Here is a 26774-nt window from a genome sequence, read left to right on the forward strand (position 1 = left end):
CATTATTTTCTTCCTGTGAATAGGTAGGCCATGTTTTTCTGTTTCTTTATATGCTTTGTGATCTTTTGCTGAAAATGAGGCATCTGGAAAAATAACCATCCCTTCCAGCCTTTCCATGCTGGCCCTGTGCCAGGGAAGACCTTCACTAACTTGCAGTGTCCGAGCTCTCAAGTCTTCTCTGGGCACGTCTCCCCCGCGGCTGTGTATTGTTTTTTATCCCCACTTCAGACGCGCCTTTTATATGTCTTAGTTTTCTAGTTTTCTCCCTGCTTCTCAGGACCTTACATGTTCTCATTCCTGTATCCATAATTTCTTGCCCCGTCATCATCGGGTCTGTGGCATCCCTGCAGCTTTTATGAGCAGTGCCTTCCTCTTTCTGCAGCTTTCCCCAGCCTTTGATCTACGTTATACCACTTTTCCCTGAGCCAAATTAGAAGAAAAGGAGTTCTTTAGGCAGCCGTAGACACATTGGAATGTTGCAAATAAGCCCTGCCCTGTTCCCTATTTCAGAAGGATCACTGGGAGCTGGAAGCTTTCTCCTCACCATGCCACACTGTGGAGGGGTTCGAGAAAGGGTGAATAAAAACATCAGGAAACTTTGAAAGTGACCTTGTCTTGATTGGGCATTTGTTCAGTTGCTGTACCAGTGCCTATTTTCTGGAAGCCCTATCAAGTTTTTTTCCATGTAGGAATGAGGGCCTGGAGCTTCCTAGTCTGCAACCTTGTTCTCATTTTCTTTGTACATGGTATGTAACACAATCACCATGCAAAAATCAAATGTATCGTGTAATTAATGAATTATTTTAAAGCAGTCAGGCTTAATCCAGTGCAAGAAACAGCACATGATCATCACTCCAGAACCACTCTACTTACCCATCTGTAATCAAAGCACCCATATTGTCCCCCACCACTTCCACAAAGGTGACCATTCCAACTTTGTAGGTAATCACATCCTGCATTGCCTTTGAGCTTTAACACTATATGTTCCTAAATACTATGTATTAGTTTTAACTGTGTATAAATGAAATATTATGTAATCCTTTTAAAGAATAAAGTCTTCTGGGGTGCCTGGGTGGCTAAGTAGGTTGTATCTGACTTCAGCTAAGGTCATGATCTCACGGTTCACCCACATCGAGCTTTGCACTTACAGTGCAGAGTTGCTTCAGGTTCTTTGGTCTCTCAATCTCTGCCCCTCCCCTGCTCACGTGCTCTCTTAAACATTAAAAAAATTTCAAGACTAAAGTCTTTTAAAATCATTGTAAGATACTATTCTTTATAAATGTAGTTCAGTCTTTTCCATTGTATACTATTCCATTACATGAACATACTGCTATTGATTTAAACTGTTTTTGACAGAGTTAGGAGTAGAATTACTGGGACTTGGGCAATGTGTATCTTCAGAGTGGTTTTTAACAATTTTAAGCTCCTACCAGCACATAGGACACTGTTTTTATACATCCTAACACTTATTTTACACATTTTAGCTAACCTGATAGTACATTCCTTTTCATATATTGCCATTTGGATTTCTTCTAGTCTTAAGAATTAGTCAAATTCTTTTGTTACTTACATATTCTAGCTATGTCCATTGCAGGTTAGGTGATGAAACATAACTCATTTGCCCAAAATACCCAGTATGTTCTTGTGGTCCCAGGGTAAATAAAGCCCACTGAAGTGTAGGACTCACATTACCTGATTTCAAGACTTACTGAAAAGTTACTCAAGGCAGTGTGGTACTGCTGTGAGGCTAAACACAAATCAACAGGACAGAATAAAGAATTCAGAAGTAGACTGACACATTTTTGGTCAGTTTTCTACAAAAGTGCCAATTAACTGGGAGAAATAAGTCTTTTGTAAAACAAATGGTGTAGACTCAAGTGAATAAAAAAAAGAACTCCTACCTCAGGTCATATGCAAAATGTAACAGATTACAGACCTAAAAGTTAATTCTATCTAGCTGAAAGATAAGAAATGGAAGGTAGGCTTGCCTTCTATAATGTTTGCTAGTGTAGTTATTTTGTCAATAGGGCCATAAAAACATCTTAAAAATATGCATTTCCTTCAGTAGGATACAGACCTGAGCTCTGACCCATGTTAACCTAATTCTGTCAAAGAACAGATGATGTTTTATCTGTCTAGCTTGTTTGAATGATTAAGATAGTGTGCTGAGGTTGTAAGAGAATGCACTGTTATCATACTTAGTCACTCTGGTTCCAGTTGATCTCCAGCTTTCACTGAAGCCAATTTCAAAGAAGCAGACACTTGATATTCTAATCAAAATTCCTCCAGGTTCTTTTTAAGATTTAAAAATAGTTTTCCAAGAAAATTCCCTAATTTTCTAAGTAAATAAAATATTTCTGCTTGTCACAGTGGTGGATTAGAAGTTTGAGCCAATTCCCTGGGTAAGGTCAAGTAGAAAAACTAGACAAGAAATAACACCTACTTTAAGACTTCATAGAACCAAGATGGTATCATCAGCTCTAGAAGATGGAAATCCTGAGTGAGAATCTTGGTGTTTAGGGCATTTTCACCTGGAAATTGGGAGACCAAACAGCAATTTCAGTAAGTTTGTAGAACTAGGAGGATAAAGGTGGATATTGAATCTGCATGGGTGGAATCCTTGAAGAGTTTCAGTCTAGGAATAATGAGCTGGCCCTACCCAGGGGTAGCAGGCTAGCTTTGTGTATCATCCCTTAAATTGGATTAAGGTGATTCTGGCTTGCTAGTTTCCTAGGCAGCTAGAAGAAACAAAATCCTCTACAGAAAGGAAAAGTTCCTAGGCCTGAACTTCCTCATACAATTTCTTACATATGTCTAGAACACATAACCCCTGCACATTAGGAAATTGAGATCACATGAACAACTGGCAGGGAAAAAATCCCACACACAAGAGAAACAAGACCCACAGAGCTCATAGACCGTGGATTTATTAGTGACAGCTGAAAAGAACTATGGCACTACAGGAGTTTGAAAATGTCAATGGGTCAGCTGTAAACCATAAAAAGAAATCTAACAGATGGGATAAATTCTAGAATTGAAAAATTAAGTGAAATGAAATCAATGAACGAGTTTAGCATCAAATTATAGCCGTGAGGAGAGAATGTAAGGAGAAAATACACAGAATGGAGAAGCAAGAGGAGAGTGTGAGCCACATAAAGAGGGTTTGAGTCTCAGAAGGTGAATAAAGAGAATGGGGGAGAAGCAATATTTAAAGAGGTGACTGAGAACTTAAAAAATATTTTTGTGAGAGAGAGACGGCACATAAGTGGGGGAGGGGCAGAGAGAGATGGAGACAGAACCTGAAGCAGGCTCCAGGCTCTGAGCTGCCAGAGGGGCTCGAACTCACAAGCTGTGAGCTCATGACCTGAGCTGAAGTCAGAGGCTCAACTGACTGGGCCAGTCAGGCACCCCACAGAACTTTAAAAGTAGCTGCTGAAAACCAACAAGGTCAGCCAATCCAAACTAGGATACATTAGGATGAAAAAGACACATGATGCAAACATCTTAAGAAAGCTGATACAACACTATTATTAATCAGACAAAATAGGCTTTTAACAAGAAGTGTTACTGAAAATTTGATCTTTGCAAAAAACTGAAGGTTCAATATACCAGTAAAAGTTCCAGTCGTATTTAACGTCTAGTAATATGGGTTCAAAACAAAAAATTGACAGTTCGATGACTATTAGGCAAATCTGTTAGTAGCCTACAATTTAAAAAAATGTTTTCACTTATTTAAGAGAGTGGGGGGGGGGGGCAGGGCAGAGAGAGGGAGACAGAATCCCAAGCAGGATCTGCACTGTTGGGGCAGAGCTCAATGTGGGGCTTGAACCCATGGACTGTGAGATCATGACCTGAGCTGAAACCAAGGAGTCGGACGCTTAGCCAACTGAGCCACCCAGGCGCCCCAAAAGCCTACAATTTTAACACGTCATCCTCAGCAAATAAGTTTCAGATATATGTACACACACACACACACACACACACACGTTGACCATATGTTGGACTACAGAGCAAATTTCAACCACTTTCAAAGGGTTAAAGTCAGAGTATCTGACTACAATGTAATTAAGGTAGAAACTGATAATAAAAGGATAATAGCAAATTACATTTGAACATCAAGAAATGTATATCTAACCCATCGTTCAAAGAAAGTGCAACGGAAATTATACATTAAACTGAATGACAGTTCAAATCAAAACTTGTGAGAATGGAACTTAAGCTATATTTGGAGTAAATGTATCCCTATATTAGGAATTAAATTCCTATATTAGGAAAAGAAATCAACACATTAAAAGAACACCTCCTGTCCAAGGAAAGAGAAAAAAAAATGACACAAATTAATGAAATAAATATACTGTAGAAAATGTCAGCAAAGCCATATATCAGTCTCTTTGAAAGGGAAAAAAAAAGCTAACAAAATTGACTGAAAACTGCTGAAGAAAATGAGCAAGGTAATGAGGGAGAGAAGAGACAGACACCCATTAAGGATACAAGACAAAAAAAGAAAATCAATGTTAGGAACATTAAAAAAAAAGTGATATGAGCAACAGTTTTACATTAATCTATTTGAAAATGTAGATGAAATGGGCAAATTCCTTGTGAACCACAACTGAACAAAACGGACTTAAGGAAGTATAACACCAAATATTGCTAGGTCCGTAAAATAAATCTGTAATTAAAAACCTTTGCACAAAGCAAAGTCTAGGCCCAAATGGTTTTACCAGCAAATTCCATCAAACACTGTTCATTATTTCAAGCATGTAAATTTAGTTTAACACTGAGCCAAAAGTCTCTAATTCACTACATTAAAAGAATAAAGGAGAAAAATCAGAATCGTCACAGTAAGTGAAGAAAAAAAATCCACTTGATAAAATTCATTCATGGTAAAAACTCAGCAAGCATGTGGAGGAGTATCAATAACTTCCCATGTGAGACTGGGGGAAAGACACCAATGTTACCTTTTCTATGCAGTACTGTACTGGATATCCTAACCAGTGCAGAATAAGAAAATATGTAACCACCAGAAAGGGAGAGAGAAAACTGCCATTGTTCCTCAACTATGACAGCACATTTATAATAAACAATACATTTAACAGGTTGTTGAGTACAGTTTCAACATATAAAACCAAATTTTTTATATGCCTACAACTGAAAAAGTTTTCTGACATCAAAAATATACATTGTAATAAACTTACGAAATATACAAGGCCTATTTAAAAACTTATGTAAAACAGAAATTAAAGATGACCCAGACCTAAATAAATAGCCCATGTTCATAGAAGAATGCAGTATTTTAAAGGTGTTTATTTTCTCCAAATTATTCTACAGTTTCAATGCCCAATCAAAAGCCTGACAAGGTTTCTTTTTCTTTCCTTTCCTTCCTTCCTTCCCCTCCCCTCCCTCCCTCCCTTCATTTATTTTTTGTTTTTGGTGTTACTTAACAACCTGGTTCCAAAATTTATATAAAAAAGCAAAAGGCCATAAACAGCTAAGAGAAGATTAAAGAACAAGGTTGAGAAGGGAGGGGGACTTGCTTTACTGTATCTTAAATATCTTAAGGCTACATTAAGACAACAAACAAGGGGCGCCTGGGTGGCGCAGTCGGTTGAGCGTCCGACTTCAGCCAGGTCACGATCTCGCGGTCCGTGAGTTCGAGCCCCGCGTCAGGCTCTGGGCTGGTGGCTCGGAGCCTGGAGCCTGTTTCCGATTCTGTGTCTCCCTCTCTCTCTGCCCCTCCCCCATTCATGCTCTGTCTCTCTCTGTCCCAAAAATAAATAAAAAACGTTGAAGAACTCTAATATAACGTAGAGTCCGGAAACAGACTCAAATGGACACCTGACTTACTGCATAGGAGTACTGCAGAGGTGTAGGAAAAGGATGTTTTCCCCCAATAAATGGTAGAAAACTAGGTGTACGTATGCAAAACAAAAAGCATCTCAAAACAACCCACACTGTACGTGACAAATGAATTCCAGACAGACTACAAAGCTAAATATAAAACAAACTTTCTGGAAAAGAACACAAGAGACTATCTCAGAAGATTTTTTAAACAGGGCATAGAAAGCTACAGGCACCCAAAAGACTGAAAAATAAGACTACGTTAAAGTAATGAATTCCTAGGTGGTCTGCAACACAAATGAAGGGTCTATACACGAGATATATAAAGAACTACTACTAATACTACATTCGAAGAAAAACCAAGAGAAAAATGGACTAGAACCAAAACCTACATAAAAAGATTTCCAAATGGCCAACCTCCTCTTACAAAGGCAAATTAAAATGAGAAACCATTATTCATCCACCAGAAAGGGAGAATTAAAAAGACTGACGGATTAGGGTGTAAGAATTACAAGAATTTTCATATCCTCTTTAACAATTCTACTTCATTAGGTAAATACTCACCAAATATGTATGTATGGAAGGTCTAAGAAAGACGTAAAAGGATATTCCTATAGCATTATTTATAATCTCCTTAAATTGGAAACAACATAAATACCCACCAATAAGATGTGAGGTGGTGTGAAGGTAAAGGAACGGACACACACACAATACTATTTTGTCAATGAAAGCCATGCAGTTGCATGCATGCAACATTCTGGATAAATTTCATACAAACTGAGGAAAAGACGAATATAAAAAAAAACTTTGATTCCATCTACATTGTTCAAACTGTAGGTGCAGTGTGAGAAATACTTAAGTATTAGAACCAGAAATCAGTAATTACTGTGAAAGCTAGGAGAGTGTTTACCTTTTGGAGGCGAAGTGGGACAGGCCAGTGTCTGGGTAAGGGCATGAGGAAACTTCTGCTCTGGAGTTCTGGCACCGTTCTGTTCTCTTGACCTGGGTTGTAGTTACAGAGTTGCTTGCTCTGTGGCAATTCACTAAAGTATACAGTTTCGTGTTCTTCTCTGTTATATTTCACCATTACAAAAAAATTTACTTTACAAGAAACTTTGACGGATTTCTTTTGACTTAGGGACGCTCTGTCTGTTTCCTACCATCTCAATTGCAGGCTGCTGTTGAGCTCTCCATGTATCCACTACTCCGCCTACCTTAATTGAGGATTACACGCCGCAAGGTGGGTGTCTGACAAAACCCACATCAAGGAGCAGCAGTTCCAGCAAGATGAAGCCAGTTCTGGAGAGTGGTTGCACAACAATGTACTCAAAGTACTGAACTGTACATTTAAAAATGTACAGATGTAAGATGGTAAATTTAGGGTTTTCTGCCACAAATAAACAAAAAAAGGCATCTTTCATCTTATGGTCCCATAAGATAGGAAAGCAGTAATGCTCTGGAAGATGCTTTTATACTCTCTGGTCCTCTGGCCTCTGGCTCGTGGCTTAGGGACTCAAATGAAGTAAAACTACAAATGCACACTTGGGTAGGTAATAATGTTATGTCTGAAAACTGAACTTTTATCTTTGGATTTGCTGCCCCACTGCCTTATTTATACCCGAAAGCACTCAGCTTTGTTCGATTCTAAAATGTGGAACAAAAACTGTTTTATGGCCTAAAACTTCAAGGCTACGATCTTTAATACCTCCCTCTGTGATATCTGGTGTTAGTGATCACACATGAATTCAGAGATCTAAAGACTGTTTTGAGCCAATTACCGAATATTCCAACGTATTTAAACTACTATAATTTCACTTAGTGCTGTAATAAAACCACAAATGGGGTTACAGTATGGTGTTTTACTGAACCACTGAGCCAAAATGGTGTTCCCTAAAAGTGAGACGGGTGGAAGATCATCATTCTTGCTCTGAGAAAATTCTACAATGAAGACTGTGTAAGTAAGATCTAGACTCCTTTAAATGGAGATGAAGTTCCTACTTGGCTAGGTACGTTCCCCCCTTCACTCGTAAAGTCAAAATCTGATTTGAATTCTGAAGCAGAAAGAAGGAAAAATAAAACAGTAGGTCTAGACCCAACTAATTTAGGACTTTTTTTTCTACAACGCCCTCCCCCGCCATCTGTGGGGGAATACGTTCCAAGACCCCCAGTGGATGCCTAACCATGCGGACAGTACCCGACCCTCTATAATTGTTTTCTCCTACACATACATACCTATAATGAAGTTTCGTTTATAAATTAGGCACAGTGATTATCAACAAAATTATAAATTACGTAATAAAAATCTATGTGAATGTGGTCTCTCTCTCTCTCTCTCTCCCCCCGTCTCCAAACATCTTATTGTACCGTACTCACCCTTCTTGTGCTGATGTGAGAGAATAAAATACCTACGTGAGATGAAGTGAGGTGAATGACGCAGGTATTGTGAGGCATGTTAGGCTACTAGTGACCTCCTGAAGACGCATCATAAGGAGGATCATCTGCTTCTGGATCACAGTTGGCCTCGGGCAACAAACTGAGGAAAGCAAAACCACAAACCAGGAGGGAGGACTACTGTACGCATATTCTCTGAAACCTTTGTAAAAGTGAACAAGGAAGGAATTACATGTTTGGTACTCTGTAACTCCTTTCAAAAAGAAAATTTTTGTAAAAGACAACACTTAACACAAAATTTGAATTAACTTTATTTCCCCTACAGTCAACAACTTCTCTGCATTGAATTTTAAAGCAACAAAGTAAAATAAAATCCCCCAAATGACAAGGTATCAGAAATCCAGATTTAGTTACACTTTGTGAAAATGTTCAGCCATTTTATTGGTCTGTAAAAGAACCATCATCTGGGTCAAAAATGAATTCTATAAATCAAAGTATATTCTACACTTTGGAAAAGAAAATCAGCAGTAACATTCTCACTGAATATTGTAAATTACACTTTTCTTCATAAAAGGTACATACTATTCTGCACTTTTCCACCAAAAGCAGTGGTAAGTTATGCTTGTTTATATAAAAAAAAGTTATATCCTGTGGCAGGAAAAACCCTTTCTCTTTCGCTTTTACTAAACAACTGGAGAAAATTTTCAAGTCTATATAAAGTTGCCTATAAGCTGGAAAATGAACATGTTCAATCTCCATTTATACTTTAGTGCATTTTTTGACAATTGTCACATTTTTAATAAAAGTAAGAAAATGCATATAGCATTAAAGAGTGTTTCATCAAATGCTTCAGGAATTAAAAAAAAAAAACATGGAGCAGAAGATAAAATCATTGTGAAAGGTGAAACTATCAGAAAATAAGACAAATCCAGGCAAAGTTTACAAATCCTTTGTCATTTTGAAGAGTCACAGAAAAGGAACTCTGGATACCTGTCCACTTTAAGGGTTTTTTCCCCCTTAATCTTTTGCATGTAAACATAGTGCTCATCTCAGTGATACCAAACCCGATCCTGGCAGGAAACCTCCTGTGCGGTTGCCATGCTTTCCGAAGGATATAAATCTAGCCCTTGAATGAACAATGCATGAGATCTGCTCTGTAAGTACCTGGTGAAAACAACTGCTAACAGCAGCAATAATGTGTCAACATAAAAAACTATTTGCATCAATCAGTTACTCAGAGGTCCATCTTTGAAACAGCAGCTTCTTAGAGCAAATAGTAAGCAACAGAAAATGTACATTTGATGAAACATTCTTTGCACTGGAGAAACATGAAAATAAATATAGTTCAAGGAAGTATAATTACTTTTCTAATACCTCTTTCTCAGACCTGTACTAGTTTACTGGTTCAAGAGAATCACATCACATTTTGTCATTTGTATTTTACATATTGCTATTTGGGTAATTCAGAGAAAATGTAGGTCTCGTAAAAAATAAAAACATTGACAAGTATGCATGTGCCAGGGACCAAATTAGAGGGTTCTTTGGTGCAATTAGTCCAAATTCTCAGATTTGAAGGATAATATGTACCAATAAAAAAAACCTGCTGTTAGACATTTACAGCAGTGCTCTGTCTTGCTTCACATTACAAATAGAAAATAGCTGTTCTCAATAAGCCAATTTTAGTTTTTAAATCAGGCATTGCCAGAAAATTTTGTACATTAATCTGGACCAGTGATGGTTCTGTACCCTCTGTTGTGAAACATGACATGAGCTAAAGGCAAAGACCGGTTCTCACAAGGACAACTGCTTCAAGTTAGGAACCCGAACAGTGCATTTAAACAGTCTTCTTAGATAGTTTCTTGCCTTTCTTAAAAACTAGTTTATTTTTAATGTAGCCACGCTTCCTTTTCGTAGTCTAAAAAAGAAAACAGAACATGTGGTATTAGTGCAGGTTTCTCCCAGAATAATATATACACACATGGTTGACAGCACTGTGACAAAGACTGTCTTAATAAGCCCTTAAGAGTTCTTCTCTTGGCTGCCTCCTTGAACAATCGATGAACACTAATAACAGTTCTATGCTAAGGATGCAGAGAGATCCAAGATAAGTTGGACTAGCTTCCTAGCTTTCAGATGAAAGCACTACCCAGAGCATTCCTCAAATGCACAGCATACATTCCCCACCTCCAGGTAAATGAGCCCCTCCCTCCCCTCTCAACACACTAAATGCCTAGCTGTAAGAATTACTCACACTTCCAGGCATGACAGAATATAACACTAGACTAAGGAATCAGGAAACGTTAATGCTACTCCTGGTGTAGCCTCCAAGAATTAGCTGTGTGTCAGAAATCAAATTAACTTAGTTTTGGTATGTGTAAAATGAGAGCGATTGTACCTATCTACAAAGATGAAAGAGAAATAGAATTACTTGGCACATCCTCCCAATTCAGGCAGAAAAATAATTTAAAAAGTGAAAACCAAACACCAAGGGGAAAAAAAAGCTGTAACATTCCTTGAGTTTCACAGATCTTTAAAAAATAACATTTTTCTAAACACCTCAGGATCCCACTAAAATACTTTCAACAGATGTTTTCTGGTGTAAGAAACAAATCGCTACACAAATGTGGTGGTAGAACTTATTGCAAAAAATTTAGAAGATAAATCATAAAGACACATGGGTCTCCACTCTGACATATCTCCACTGATACTGAAAAAAGGTGCTAATTTTTTCAAACAGGTGATTTAAAGCACTGGGTTAGAAGAGGCTGGAGACTTAAGAGAGGAAAGCAAATATTCCTCTAGTGCAGTATAAAACAGAACATAAAGCCATGGCAACCCAAACTTCAAAATCCATGTTGCTGGCTACTAGAATATATGTTTTGGGCACACAAGGCAGACAATTTTTACTGATCCATTCATTTGCTGATTTGGGGGAAATGATGGGAAGAGAAGGAAGGTCAGATTCAGAAAACCCACTGTCATCAGCTAGACAGCAATTTCAGTGGCCTTGTTTCTCAGAAAGGGTAGGCCTTAACTGGGCTTAGAGGTCTCGGGAGTAACTGCCTTGAGACTAACACCATTTGCTTTGACTTCTGCACTGATGTGACTCACCAGTTTCTCCTGCCATATGACTATAAAAAAACAGATCATTTGTCATGTGATGTACAAAAAGACTGTTAAGTGAATGTGATATGACTAACACATTGCATGTCAGCTCCACATTTAAATATATCAGTCTAGATATAGTGATCTATATCTGACAGAAAGTACTAATTTAAAAAGCTCTTATTTATATATCATACAGCTAATATTCAGCACTTTCATAGCACACACTGAAATAATTGACTTTGAATACGTTTTAAGTAATGCAAAGGGAAAGACAATTGTTTTAATGATTTAAAAAAAAATTCTGAACAATGTAAACCGAACCTAAGCATCTTTCAAGACTTACGACTGAAATGGGTCCAATAATTACTATTATAAGCGTAGTCCCGTAAAATGCAACCTTAATATTTTACTTGACCGGCTCATTATTTCCCATCTCCCATAGAGAGCAACCTATGTAAATAGTCATTTTTAGTGCCTTTTAGAGCTAAGATTAGATCTATTTGGCTTAAGTGAGCAATAATGACCTTCAATAAAATACTTCATATCTTACTAAATATTGCTTACAAAGGGACTATAATAGTCTCATCGTCATAATTCCTGTCTACAATTTTGTCATGATCATTACATTTAAAAATAATTGTCTTAAGAGAAATGATTTTTTCAAAAATTCAGCACTTGACCAATGCAAACTTAGTTTTTAGTCAATGAACAACAACATATTAAGAATGGAACATGAAAATGCAATATAAATTAGCTTTGACCAAAAGATAAACCAACTGCAACTGTACTTGGGTATTTGGCATTTTTACTTTCATAAGAGCTTAGAAAGTGATGGCCACAGACCTATCTTACTTTCAAATAAGTCTTACTAATTGGAATCACCCAAACTAAAAGCCAGAATGCCTCTGGAAAACCTCACCTCAGTTTACTAATAACCACTATGCTATCCAAAAAAGGCTGCTGCTTGAGATATCTCAAGTGCTCAGTTTGAAAGGAATGGCCTTAGGAGGCTAGCTTGATACTTACTTTGTAGATAAGCCATAGTCTACAGAGATCTAGCAAATTAAAATTTACCAGGAATTTTTAGTAATTGTTTTTCAGTAATGACTTCCCTTGGCACCCACCTTCTTTGACAAATACTTCTGTTTTGGGAAAATGTTGGTGACTCGAGGTTTGTGGTCTAGTGTCTCCCTGTTATCAGGTGCTTTCACTTTATATATCCTCACAAGCCAGTGTTCTGATGTAAAGGCTTCCTCCAAATGTTTGAATTTAATGTCCTTGTTTCCAATCTCAGCATTACGTGTTCGATCGAAACCTGGGGGTGTACGAAAATCCAGCTGCAAAAGTGACATTAGTATGGGATGTTAACCATATTAGAAAACATTCAGATGTAAATGTTCTAATGAGTGAAACTCTCTCCCTTTAAACTAGGAAAACAGAATCAGAGTAGTATCTTGTAACATTTCTCATATGTTGCTAACTAGATAGGAAGAACTCAGGAAGAGAGAAATTAAATACAGCAGGATTAGAATTGCACTGCACCCTTAGAGTAGATGAGCGGCCTGCGGGCATTAAAAAACCCACAACAGCCAAATGAGATCCGTCAAAGCCCTTTTTATAGGTTTACAGAGAAACACACAGAAGGGACTTCTTTTGTTTCAGGGCCTTGCACGAGTCGATTCTCTCAGCCTGAAAGTTCTTCATTCAGCTCTTCCGCTAGGCTGATTCCTTTCTATCATTTGGTCTCAGCCCAACACCATCTATTCAGGGAAATATTTTCTTGAAATTGGTGGTTGAGAAGTCTCCTCCGTTATTTCCTTATCTTTTACTCTACTAGCATTCACTGCTAAAATGTTTTATTTATTTTTAAAGTTACCTGTATCCTCCACCAGGATGTAAGCTGCATGATGACTTTATCTTATTCAGAGGGTGGCTTTATCTCCCCAGTGTTATTTGTTAAATAAATGCACAAGTAAGCAGCGATACTACATCCAGAAAGTGGGAACTATAAAGGAAGTTAGAAAAGCCAAACCACGGGAGGATTTATGAGGAATGAAAAGAGGAAAAAATGGGGGGAGGGGAGAAGATTTTAAGAAATTCTCAGACTAAGTTTATGTTCACACAGAGCATGAGCAAATTCAACTTTAAAACAAAACAAAACAAACTCTAATAAGGGAATAAATTGTTCTTGCAGATCTACACAATAGAAAAGTTATCCTCCTATCTTAAGCACTTACTATTCTTGACTACGGAACGCATCAGAATGAGCACATGGTAGAAACATGGCTTAAAACTGTTAATAATTTAAAGGATAGCCCCCCAAAAACGAAAGAAAAGTCCTTTAATGCTATCATTAATGACCAGAGAAACTAATCTTTGACCCATTTTCTAAAGTAGCCAGTTATCATGACTTAAGTGGTCCGTTCTTATGTGAGTGTAGAAACCAAGCAGTTGCCTTCAAAAAAAAAAAAAAAAAAAATCAAAACATAAACAAAGCCCTAAATCCAGTAGTAAAATTGTCTATTTTCTCAAAGCCACCTACAGAATATAGAGAATATCATCACTGGTACTGTGTAATAGCCCTGTATGTAGATGGCAGCTACATTGGTGAGGATAACAACTAAACTTGTGGAATCACTATGTTGTACCCCTGAAACGAATGTAACACTGTGTTGCCAACTGTACTTCAAAAAACAAAAAAACAACCAGGAGAATGGAAAAACAAAAGCCACCTATAGAATAATTCTAATAATTCTAATAATTATCTTGACTCCTGGTATTTGTATAAAGTTCGACAAGCAATTTTTCCTCTGCCTTCTAGCATCAGCTTATCAGAAAGCAGTATGAAATTGGGCAGTATTCACTGAAATCTCAGTATGAAGATGTAACTTGGCATTGCAGTCATGCAATCTAAGAGCTATAAAAGACCTCAGAAATCAAGTCATCAGTCCAACTCCCATTATACAGACGAGGAAAAAAATGAGTCCAGGGAATGTGACTTGTCCAGCCAGAGCGGAATCTGAAACTGAGGTACTATGGCAGGAGGTCCAGTGTTTTCTTTTTGCCACCATGTTTCTTTGCACATTCACTCATTTTATGGACCCTTAAGCTTTTGTACCCACATCATTCTAATATCCTAGGAAACTCTCACCCAGATAGTCCTAACTAGTTATGATAACAGAACAGGGATAGAACTAGTATCTGAAGTGACTATGTAACTAAACTCTTTAATTTCAGGCTATTCCCCACCCAGCAGCAAAGTAACCTACTCAAGATCACACTGTTTCCTACCTAGAAGACTTCTCTGTAGAACAATGTCTTCCAAAGGCACGAGGTCAAAAGGTGAGATGGCAAGCAAAGGTGGGATCTGAGCCTAGTGTTAATATGTTGGAAAGAAATCTTTGTTTTAAAAAATTCTCTCCCTAACTTTTCATAGTTTCAGAAATCTAAATTTAAGGGGTGGGGAGACGGAATCTATAGATTAGCACATTTTTCTTCACAGCACAATTGTAACATTCATTATCCTGTTTTCTAGAGACAAACAAGACTACTTTAAAACTATTCCTTTGAAGAAGATTATGTAAGAACTGATATAACCAACCTGCATTTCTCCAAATCTGTAGTACGACATTTTATACATAAGACAATTCAACAACGTGGGGGATCCTGCTTTGTCTACACGGAATTCTCCTTGTGGGGTAAAATAGTCACTTTCCTATAAGAAAGAAATTAAATTTCTGTCAGTTCAGTATAACAGATTCAAAGCTACCAGTTTCCCCCTTTATTTCCCCTTATAGAGGCAGCTTTTGAAATATCTTCGAAAAGCTGTATTTAGTTACATCTGAAAAAAACATGGTATTAGAAGATTAATTTATAAATGTAACATAACCTGGAAAAAACCTAAATGTCCACCAGTAGGGAAAGGTTAAAGGAATCATGGTGCGCACACACAACAAAGCACACTGTGCAAATATGCAATAAAGGAATGGAGAAGGCTCTCCATATTCTAATACGGGAAGATCTCCAAGATCTACTGCGAAGTGAAAAAAGCAAAAACAAGATATGTATTTTGGTACTGCTTACCTGCTTGAATAAGAATCACAAGAAAATAATAAGTGATTACCATGGACTTTTGCTTTTCTTGGAAGAGGGGTTAGGTTATGATTGTGTATCTCTTTATACTTTATTTTTTGAACAATGTGAATGTATTAACTATTCTCAAATTTCACAAACACTAAATTTAAAAAGCATGGAAAATGGAGCTATCATATGTCGCAATTTTAACACTGTTAAAAAGCAAATCCACATATGAAATCATGTACCGGGAAAATTAAGATTAATACAATGAAGTAATGTTTTAAAATCATATTGAAGGGAAAACATCAGAGCATTTACATTTGAACAGAAAATCGAGCGCTTTACTCTGTCCCTGTCATTTGACACACATACACACACTTTCCCAAAAGGTTCTTTTATTCTGGGTCACTGGTGAATCTTACTCTCATCTTTTGTCCCTTCATCATGTAAACCACAATGATGGGTGCCAATCCTCTATGAGCTCACAACTGAGAGGGAGATATAGCTTAAATCTACTAAAAGAACAGGCTGCATGTGATTTGATGATGAATAAATACCCAGATGCACCAGAGAAGGGCTTCTGGAAAGTGGACACAAATGTGGTGGGGAAAGTATTCAAGAAAGAGAAGAGTATATTAAGTACAGGTATAAGTCAAAGAAAGAAACCACAAGGCAAATTTCATGGGCTAGAGTAGATTGAGAGATGGAAAAAAGTCGGCAGAGGGATAAGAGGCCAGCACAGGAAACTGAAGTATTAAGGGGTTTACATTCCCAGCTAAGGAGTTTGGATCTTATACCACTGCTTCATTACAGAGATTATTTCATACCAACCACTAGGCTGAGCTTCATCCACGTTACCACAAAATTTTCATAAGGGCACCACAAATTAACTATTCCCGGTCTCCCCATCAGTGATAATCTTAGGCTACCTTAATCAGCATTATAACACCAGAACCAAGAATGAGACCTAGCGCTTCAAGCATGTAATGCTGACTGGCCAAAAATAAGCGGTCCATAGCACCAAGCTGACAGTGCAGGGTTTTCGTTGCAACTCATGTCTCTCTGATTTCAAGGCCCTTAATCTACTGAAGGCTTTTAAGCTGGAAAGTGACATGATCAATGTCATGTTAGATAGGGAGAGGAAGCAAGATTAAGGCAAAGACAGCAATTTCAAGGTTACCATCCTATTTCGGGTTTACAATCATAAGGGTTAGTATCAGAGTGGAAGCAATGGAAGTGGAAAAAAGGGGCAGAAGTGAGAGGCTGTGACAGAGTAAAAAGCAAGAGTCTTAAGAAAGGAGTGTTTTGTAGGGGAGAATAGAAGTACCAGGGGTGAATTTCAAAAGTTTTCAACCTGGAAAAATGCTCATAGTACATTTTTAATAAATAGTAAAGTAAGAGTGAGGGACGAATTTGGGGCATAAGATGACAAAAACAAATATTATACAATTAGCATAAGAAAATTACTTGGGACACTGGAAGCTGCCTTTCACACACATGCAATGATCTAGCTTCTTACCCGAATGTCTTTTGGATGTTCCCCTTCAGCTATCCTAACCATCCAGAGAAACTTGTTGATGTCATCACCAGAATAGCCAATAACTCCTCCAAAAATAACCAAAACATAATCTACATCCAGACTCCTCATGATTTTGTAAGCTGCTGTTTCGTTTGAAGACATAGCTTTTCCTACCTATAGAATAAAAAATGAGAATGTATATATTTAGTCCCACAATACACTTAAAAATAAAAATGTACATTGGATGGAATGTACATTGATTTACACGGAACTCTTTTTAAAGACATGATCTGCTATGAATTCAACAAATTTACCAAGATTTATAAGCACCTCACTTAACAGAGCCAATTACAGCAGGAATGTCAAAATCTGAACACATGTTCTAATAGTTAAGTTTCATGAAATTAATATTTTAATATAAAAGCTGGCAAGCTTAATAGAAATACAGTTTCTCAGAAGTGTGAGGCCAGGGATGACCAGCGATCTAGCTGGTACAAATATATTCTTCTCGGTCTACCGGATGTCCAATGATTAGCTACAATGCTAATACAAATAGAACTCGTTTGGTTAACATCCATTATCAATTTAAAATCTTTAGAGAACCGAGAGGGGATTACCTTAATTTATGCAAATTACTTATTTGAATGGACATAATTTACATGCCCATACAATGCAGTACCTTTGGCTTTACATCCTTGCAAATAATTCAGTCTACAATTCTGAATGAAACTTAGATAAATACCATTTCGTTTTCACGTTTTAAAAAATTTTTAAGTAGGCTCCATGCCCAACGTGGGGCTTGACTTCATGACCCTGAGATCAAGAGTCGCTTGCTCTATAGATTGAGGCAGCCAGGCACCCCGAGTAAATACCATTCTTACAAACAAAATATATAAGCATACCTGGAATTTGCTTTGTTCAATAAATGTGTGAAGAGTTATTTTGAGAATTCAGGAAAGAATACTTTTACCCACATTCTCTACTTAATCACAAGTGAAGCCTGACTGCTAAGGATTTGGAATTTTTGATCTTTTGTCAAATTCTTACCAGTGCTATGTGGCTGTTATTCCAGGTGTTGTTATCCACCAAAGTAGTTCTATTAGCCATTCCAGCTATCTGATAGCCATAATCCCACCAAGACATCACTCGGGCATGTTCATCTGTATTTTGCCTTAGCCAAAAATAAGCTTCTCTAAAATCATCTAAGATATTCCTCGTGCTGAAAAGAATCACAATATTCTTGTAAATAAGATCTTAAATGTGAAGAGGGTAATCTAAAATCTTGAGGCGCTGAACCATTAAACAATCTCATATTTTAAAAGCCTCAACAAGAGGACGGGAAATGTCCATGAAGAGCTAGATACGCACACAAATCACCTGGCTATCTTAAAAAAAAAGAGCAGATTCTGGTTTAGTAGGGGCCTGATACTCTGTAAGTCTAAGTACCCAAGTGAAGCAGAAGCTGGGGTGGAAGGGTGTACAGGGCTGCAGGGGGCGCGGGGGTGGGGTTTGAAAGAAAAACGTGGTAGGTTCAAATGCAGAGCCTCACAAACATCATTCTATCTTTTGAGACAGAAAAAAAAAAAAAAAAGAGTAGGTATAAAATCCTTTTGTAGCCAAGTTACTTTCTTACCCATCATGATTATAAGAGGCAAGGACCACACTGGGGCTGGAGTAGGCATTGCTTGTGACCCAAGTACAGTGGACTGCAAACATCATCAATAGCATCAGCATCAACATGGTGACAATGCTTTTTATATTAGGACCTAATCCCTCTTCAGTTTTTTCTTGTTCAGTTACATGTTTCCTCACTTTACCTGCCTGAAGATAGAAAATACTGGTTAGACTAGTTCATCATTTGCCTTGCTTCATTAAAACACTCAGGGAAAATGTTGGGAGAATGTTAAACCAATTTAATTCTTTGAGAATGAAAATGTACAATACTCAGGTATTCTTGTGTGGGTGATGCAAAGTTTTCTAAAAATTATCTAGGTAAATTCTAAAGTTAAATGTGAATGAGAAGGCTACCCATTCCAGGAGCTGATTACAGGGCAAAATATCTCCAGTAAGAAGCTTTCAAATCCAGGTGCCCTTCTGTTTTACTTAAATACAAATGAAACAAAACAAAACAAAGGAGATAACCAAAAGGCCTCATTCTGGCAACCTTTTCTTAGAAAATGTGAATTTCTTGTCCTGAAAATGACAATGTCCACTTACAATTCAGATCTACAGGACTTCAGTATAAGACAAGCCTGCATTATCAGAATCCATCTTCTAATTACCAAAACCCCAAAATAACAGACTTGTGAAGATTACATTTTTGAAAACAACCAAAAAATCCCACCCAAAACTGAAAGAACAGACTCATACGTTCTCAATTGCAAGGCTAGTTAACAAAACACAAAACCACCACCACAAAAGAATGTGCTTTATTAATACAAATCTGTATGAGTTATAATTGGACTTATAATAATGAAATGAAGACTTTTAAAGTTAATATTTACACGAGGAAGTTTCACTGGTTATTGGTATTTAAAAACCTAGTTAATATTCAAACAGTAAAGTTTAATATGTCATCCAAGTGCTTGCTTGGGCAGCACATGTACTAAAACTGGAACAACATGGAGAAGATTAGTATAACTCCTGTGCGAATGACATGCATATTCCTGAAGCATTCCGTATTTTTTCATGAAAGCTTCTTTCCCCCCACCCTCGTGAAAATAAGTAACAACTTGGGATAAAAAACAAAAAAACAAAACAAAACAAAAAAACAAAAACAGTCATCCAAAGCAAGTGCTCTAATTCTTACAAGTCTTTTCTATTCCTGAATCAAATATACTCCTGCTGTTACGTGAGAGGTTAAAAGTGAATTACATCATATTGGCCAACCGCTTGTTGCTAACAAACTAGAGGCTTTCTTCCCTTTATTTTACTTTTCAATCAACCAAATATTTAAAAAGTTTACACTGAATAAGGATCTGAAGGAGAAGCACTTGTGCACATAGTTTCAGAAATGCAAAATTTTATGTAACTAAATAGAGCACAAGGTTTTTCCTCTCAAAAGTGGAGGAGTTTTAGAGAAAACCTGACAATAAGAAATGAGAATTCCTTCTGTGATTGCATCATATATTCTTCAAGCTAAAAGACCAAACAGGATTCAAATTCTGAGGCAAACAGTCAAGACCAACTAGAAATGTCACAGGCTGTCTAAATCCTTTTTCTTAATATGTATAGTTTTTAACCATGGTAGAAAACATAAAATATTTAAAAATTTTAAAGGCCTTACTTAGATTCCCACCTTATCATACAAATTTCCTGGGTTTCTTTTATCATCCTCATCACTGCTGTCTTCCACAGGTGGGTTTTCCCTTTTCATGTCATCCCCCAAATAGTGCTCAAAAACATTTGAGAAGGCAATTGCAGATAGCATACAGACGACCGGAGTCAAAGTCAACATCAGCCGCACCATCACTCCAGCAAAATAGACAGCACTGATTGCATACAGAGCAACTGCAAAGACAAGTTCTCTTATGACACTTCAGAAGATGCTCACAGGAAACTCAACTCAATATTTAATGCTACCAAAGCTAAAAATAAGCCAAAGTTAAAAAGAGACAAACATCTCATAAAAGAGCTAATTGTTTTTAAACTGATTAATACTGACTGACTGTTTCAATAGTCATATTTAGAAATTGTAAATCAAATGGACTAAACATTACATATCAACAGTTTTAGGCAAATGTATCATGATTTAAATTTAATTATGGGAAAGAAGACAATTCATTATTCGTCGATAGCATCACATATTAGGAAATCCACAGCTGACAGATGAAAACATATTGGGTGAATTATATTATTAGGCTCAATAAGTTTACAGAAGCAAATAGTCAATGAAAAGCCAGTACAAGTATCTGGTATACAGCCTGCTTTAAAGTAAGAATAGGATGAGGGGCCTGGGTGGCTCAGTTGGTTAAGCATCTGACTTCAGCCCAGGTCATGATCCTGTTGTGATCTCAAGCCCTGCTTCAGGTGAGCTCTGCTTCTCTCTCTCTCTCCCCCTCATGGGATCTCTTTGCCCCTCTCAATTTTTGGCCTCTCACAAAAAAAAAAAAAAAAAAAAAAAAAAAGAATGGGACGAGAAGAATATAACTTATTAACCAAAGGAGGAACTTGTAAAGTTACTGTCAAGAGATTTAAGAACTCGTATCTCATTTGAAACTAATTTTTTGACTAAAAAATAGATTCATTATACCATACCCTTAAATGTATAGCTCAATGAATTTTTACATACCCACACATCTATGTAATTACCACCAATACCAAAATATAGGACTCCTGTATATATCTCCCTCAGAAGGAACCCTCATGCCTCTTCCCACTTCATAGCTGCTATCGCACCTCCCCCCCCCACCCCAAAAAGGGTAATCACTATTTGGATTTGGACTTCTAAAACATCAATTCAGATTTTATTCTTGAACTTCTTAAAAATAAAATTATATAAAAAAAGTTCTCTTCTGTATTGTTTTTCTTTATTTACCCATGCTATTCTTTTGTTTTTGTTTTGAGAGAAAGAGAGTGCGCACGAAGGTGGGGGGATGGAAGGGGGGAGAGGGAGAGAAAGAGAGGGAGAGAGAGAGAGAATGAACTGAATGAATCTTAAGCAGACTCCACGCCCAGCGCAAAGCCCAATGGGGGACTGGATCCCATGACCTTGGGATCATGACCTGAGCCGAAATCAAGAGTTGGTTGTTCAACTGATTGAACTGCCCATCAGGTGTCTCTACCCATGCTATTCTTTGATTAATTGCGTGTTATACTACATTGTACAAACAAGTAAGAATTTATTAATCTATTCCGCTGATAATCTTTGGAATGTTTCTAATTAGGGGCTACTATGGATAAAGTTGCTATGTACATTCTTAAACATGTCCTTTGTTGGCCATAGCACTCACTCCTCTTGGGTATGTATATACCTGGGATTGGGATTGCTGAGTAATGAGGTGGCCAAATGTTTAAGCTAAATCCTTCTTAACGACGGGATATTAATACGGCCTTATCCAGAGTCCACTGATCTATATAAACAGGGCAAGAAGGAATACCATCCTTCGTTATATAACTTGCACAAGTGCTATTTTTCTCTCCTGACTTTACTCTGGAAGAGTAACTTGAGTGTCACTCATGGTTCATGTATCATACTTGTACAGGTTCAAGTCCTGGTACTACAAATTATTTGATTGTGTGACCCTGTGCATGTTAAAAACCTTTTTGAAGTTTCATGTTTTAACACGTGCAAAACAGCCACAATATACTTCTTGCGATGACTGAATCCTGTAAAGGTCTCTGGTATCTGCTTATTTTGCCCACTTATATTTCAAATGTCATTAAAATAGTTTGTATTACTGTCTTTTTAGTTGGAAATATATACAAATCTATCAGTGAAGAGGGTGTTTACTTAAAGATGAAATTTTACATCTGTTTACACTGAAATTCGGGCAATGGATGCCCCTGCGAACTTCTTCCTATGTAATCAGATCTAATATAGAAAATAAAGACTATATTGTCAACAAAGTTATAATTTCCAATTCTCAGCCATGGTCTATAAATAACATTACTCTCTCAGAAAACATCATCAATTGAATGAAAAATTTATATACTAGTTCTCAATTAAAACAGTTAATCAGTATATACATAATGCAAATTCACAGAATTTTTCTTGGCTAAACACTTACACAAAATAAGAGAAGAAATTTATCTAGAATATGCATAGCCCCAACAAAGAGATATAAAACTTTAAAGTGATAATCTCAATAAAGAAAATAAACAATTGTTCCAAATCAAAGTATTGATTAAAAATCTCTTACCAAATACTCTTTCATCGTTGATATTTTTAATGCAGAACCATAGGCCTGCTGGGAAGGTACACACAAGAATATGTAGATCAAAGAAGAAAGACACCCAAGTCGTAGGTTGATGTTCAGACACTGATGCAATAATTGGAATGTGTATTTTTGCATACCTGGTATTTAAAAAGTTAACATTGTTTAAAATTAAAATAGGAAGGAGTTCCTTTTAGATGAAGAAATTTCCTTTGACTGTAAATATGGTTCCTATTCCCCACCCGTTCTTGCTTAAAAGTATGTTCCAATGTAACCTGCTAATAACTAGAAATAAATCTAGTCTACATGGGTAAAACTAAAAACCAATATGCCACCCCTAATACTGGAAGAGTTCTCCAAAACCAGTTATAAAAGTGTTGGTTCTGACTTTTAATACAAAAATCTTTGCTCAAATAGGAATTTCCTGCAGTTTTGCTTACCATCTCCTACATTTGTACCAGCAAGTTTCATTCTTTTGGACTTCTTACTAGCAGAAATACCTTATCTATTAAGGTACCATATTGCCATAATACGTTTCCTAACAAAATGATGCAAACGTAGGTGAGGGAAACGGAGAGGACAAATTACTCCTGAAATACCCTGGGATCCCAAAATAGTCAAATAAATTACTTACAAAAATTTGACCTTGTAATTTGACCTATTCAGAGTAACTGTCTACAACCAGGGATTTCCCCCAAACTTTCTGGTGATCCACGATCTCTTGAAATATGTGTCTAAATGTCAGCTTCAGTCATTTATAAATAATTTGCTTACACTTTTAATTAGACCTGGGCATGAACCCTTTTGGTATCACATCAAAGGGCAGGCCCAGTCAATAAATTTTTTATTAATAGATTTATTAGGCCACATAGGGAATAACAAAGAAGACAGAAAAGCGGAAAGAGGAAACAAAGATAAATTACCATCAGCAGCGTATACTCTTATCCTTAGGAAAAGATTTGAGAGACAGGTTTTATTGAACTAGATGTCTAACTTAAAACCAAAATTTGTATTAATTCATTTTATAATAGCACGCTTCAAAAATGCAAAAAGTATCCTCAAGTGTATTTGATAGATTAAAACTATCAAGGAATTTAGGATAACGTGGTATTAGGAAAAAACTTAAATTCTTCCTTCGTATCTATGGCATATGGGCTTATAACATAGCACCTTAAGAGTTAAAAATTAATTATTAGAAGATGGAAACAATATAATGGTTAAAAACAAAAATCAATCATTAAAAGGGCACAAATGTTACCCTAAATGTTCTGACAAACAAAACTAAAATAAGGAGTTGACTCTATAGAAAAGAAATGCATGACTTACATGTATCATACTAAAGGTGTATTCTAAACAGGAATTTTAAACAAAGATAAATTACGAGGGAGTCAACATTTACCGAACTAGTATATGCTAGGTACACTTAAGAAATGCTGCCCAAGTACTGACATGTAACAGAGGAAAAAAGGTATTTTAAAGTAGTATGAGGGCAAATAACTTATCTGCACTTACCCAGTGTCCCATAATGAGTAAAACCTGCCACTCCATGGTGCAATGTAACCTTGGAAGGAAAAAATGTAGAGGAAATCAATCTGCCTTTTTATTGTTTATGTTTATTGACTGCTATGGGTTAAATTAATATTAAAAGAATTTCAGTTTTCTTTTATAGGTGACAACATATTTCATACAGCTGGCAGTCACGCAAAATAAGGTTAGTAATCATATAAAAACAAATATCCATGGCGATCACATTTCCAGAGATATACAAAAAGTCAACAGATAAAACTGTATAATGTTTTCCCATTCTCCTTTAAACTTCTAGTTGACTAGTAAATAAAGCTAAGACATTAAGATAGCATTTGATAACTTAAAAAGGGGGAAGATGTCTAAATTATTTAAGGCAGTGTGCCAAATTTAGATAAAGTTCAAAGATGATTTTAAACATTCTTGCCTTTACTCTTGTCAATTAATCCTTCTTGGTTTTGAGCTATGCCAGGAGCAGATGGAAACTGATTTGGTTGAGTGTTTAAAAGTTGGAAAGAGACAGAAAGAGTGTAATACACACAAGAAAGGGCAAGTTTCCAGTAAGTAACACTGGAAACTTTGAATTTTATACAGTTTGGGCCTGTTCATCTATCAAGAGAAGGGTGTTTGGAAGTATATTTATCAGAGCCTGAAGCACCAAAATTAGGTACAGTTAAAAAAAAAATCAAAATTTATAGTGCTATTCACATTTTAGAACCTTTGACTATTATTTTCATATTGTTTGTAAATACAACCACAGTATTTGAACTACTAGGATAAATGAAAAGTGCACAAAATTTGTAGAAGAATTACCTTTTCGAATAATCTAGAGACAAGATTTGCAGTCTATAGGTTATGACACCTACCTGTGTAAGTCAAATAGATGACACTAAGGAACACAGCACCTGCAGCTAGTGATACACCCAAAAAGAAAAGGGTCTGGAACTCTTGTTTTGTTAATCGGTCTCTCAGATACTGCAAGAAAGCATAAGCTTGCAGCAATGCAAAGACACCTGATTAAAGAAAAGGGTGATATAAATAATCAACAAAGCACTTTCCCAAAGATATTTTAAGATGTTAATTTAGATGAGCTTCTTAGAATACCCTGTACTTTACATATCAAAGACTAGTCGTTTCATCTAACCAACATTTCCTTTGTCGAATGACAGTTAACCACTTTATATATATATATATATATATATATATATATATATATATTTTTTTTTAACATGATCAGACTCCCCATACACAGACCAGATAAGAAAAATCTCATTTCAATAACTAGAGCCTATTTATCACATTAAACTCCTCTCTTGTCCCATATTTTAGTAACATGTTTTCTAGGGAGAAAAAAATATAGAATTGCCATTAAAAATAGCTCTAAGATTTACTGAAGGATACAAATGACTTGGATAAGAAGAATCCTAATAGTTACTGTTTATAGCTGAGTGACAGGACATGACCTCAATTACACACTTATGTAAGACTCTAAATTACTAAACATAAGGGTGAGTGCTAAGATAAAACTAAAGTAGGAATAGCAAAAAGTATTTAATTGTCAAAATGTACAAAACATAATACAAAAGCACTAGGTGTAAAACTAAAAGACACAAAAAAGCTAAAAATCCAACATGGCATATTGACTTTTCTTCTAAAAAATTTAGTAATGAAAGTTATTTTTCACAATTTTAACCATTTTAGAATGGTTAGGTAAGGTATAATCAAAGACTCAGATTTTAGGAAATAATAACCCAAATACATAAAAAGTGAGATAACTGCTATAAATGATATATACTCAAAACTGGATATGCATTTCTCTATCAAACTAGTTGGTAATTTCATAATATCAAATTAGAAATGTAAGTAGGGTGCCTAGGTGGCTCAGCTGGCTAATCGTCCAACTCTTGATTCTGGCTCAGGTCATGATCTCATGGTTCATAGGTTCAAGCCCAGCGACAGGCTCTGTGCTGACAGAGCGGATCCTGCTTGGGATTCTAACTCTCTGCCCCTTACCCCACTCGCTCCCTCTCAAAAATAAATAAATATATTTTAAAAATTAGAAATGTAAGTAAAAGTATTCATAAAGTGCTATGTAACAGTAAGGTGTGGGTTCTTAACCTATTTGGAGGGGATGGGTTTCAAGATTCTAACTTAGAATCTGATAAAAGCTATGGAACATACCCTCAGAGAGTTAAACATTCTGATACTTACAAAATGTTGCAAATAAAATAACTACCCACAGACTTCCTATGGGTGTCATGGACCTTGTGTTGAGAATCTGCTGAAGTTTTATTCAAAGATCTCCCATTATCTTGTTAATTGTAACCTAGATTAATAATGGCAAAGTAGTCTTTTATATGGAGGAATATTGTATTAAAGCCATTAATTTCAGTTAGTGGATAAAATATTCTAGGGAGATGTAAGGGACATAAACATTTATA

The 26774-nt window shown here is 36.4% G+C and overlaps 1 protein-coding gene and 1 non-coding gene across 2 annotated transcripts in view; one reads left to right on the forward strand and one right to left on the reverse strand.

Annotated features, from left to right (window-relative positions):
• Positions 1 to 8516: 8516 nt before the first annotated feature.
• Positions 8517 to 26774, reverse strand: part of STT3B (STT3 oligosaccharyltransferase complex catalytic subunit B) — a 106224-nt gene continuing 87966 nt past the window's right edge. The window contains exons 7-16 of the mRNA XM_030328529.1: positions 25200 to 25346; positions 24322 to 24370; positions 22795 to 22949; positions 20232 to 20443; positions 18567 to 18754; positions 17981 to 18152; positions 16934 to 17107; positions 14939 to 15052; positions 12462 to 12674; positions 8517 to 10144 (exon numbers count right to left, since the gene is read on the reverse strand). Coding sequence (XP_030184389.1) covers positions 10064 to 10144; positions 12462 to 12674; positions 14939 to 15052; positions 16934 to 17107; positions 17981 to 18152; positions 18567 to 18754; positions 20232 to 20443; positions 22795 to 22949; positions 24322 to 24370; positions 25200 to 25346 — 1505 coding nt within the window. The 3' untranslated portion in view covers positions 8517 to 10063. The remainder of the gene's footprint in view (positions 10145 to 12461; positions 12675 to 14938; positions 15053 to 16933; positions 17108 to 17980; positions 18153 to 18566; positions 18755 to 20231; positions 20444 to 22794; positions 22950 to 24321; positions 24371 to 25199; positions 25347 to 26774) is intronic.
• Positions 19515 to 19619, forward strand: LOC115524326. The gene has a single exon (XR_003972037.1). It is a non-coding gene; the product is annotated as a U6 spliceosomal RNA (small nuclear RNA).

Source organism: Lynx canadensis, chromosome C2 (genome assembly GCF_007474595.2).
Source record: "Lynx canadensis isolate LIC74 chromosome C2, mLynCan4.pri.v2, whole genome shotgun sequence".
NCBI classification, from domain to species: domain Eukaryota; kingdom Metazoa; phylum Chordata; class Mammalia; order Carnivora; family Felidae; genus Lynx; species Lynx canadensis.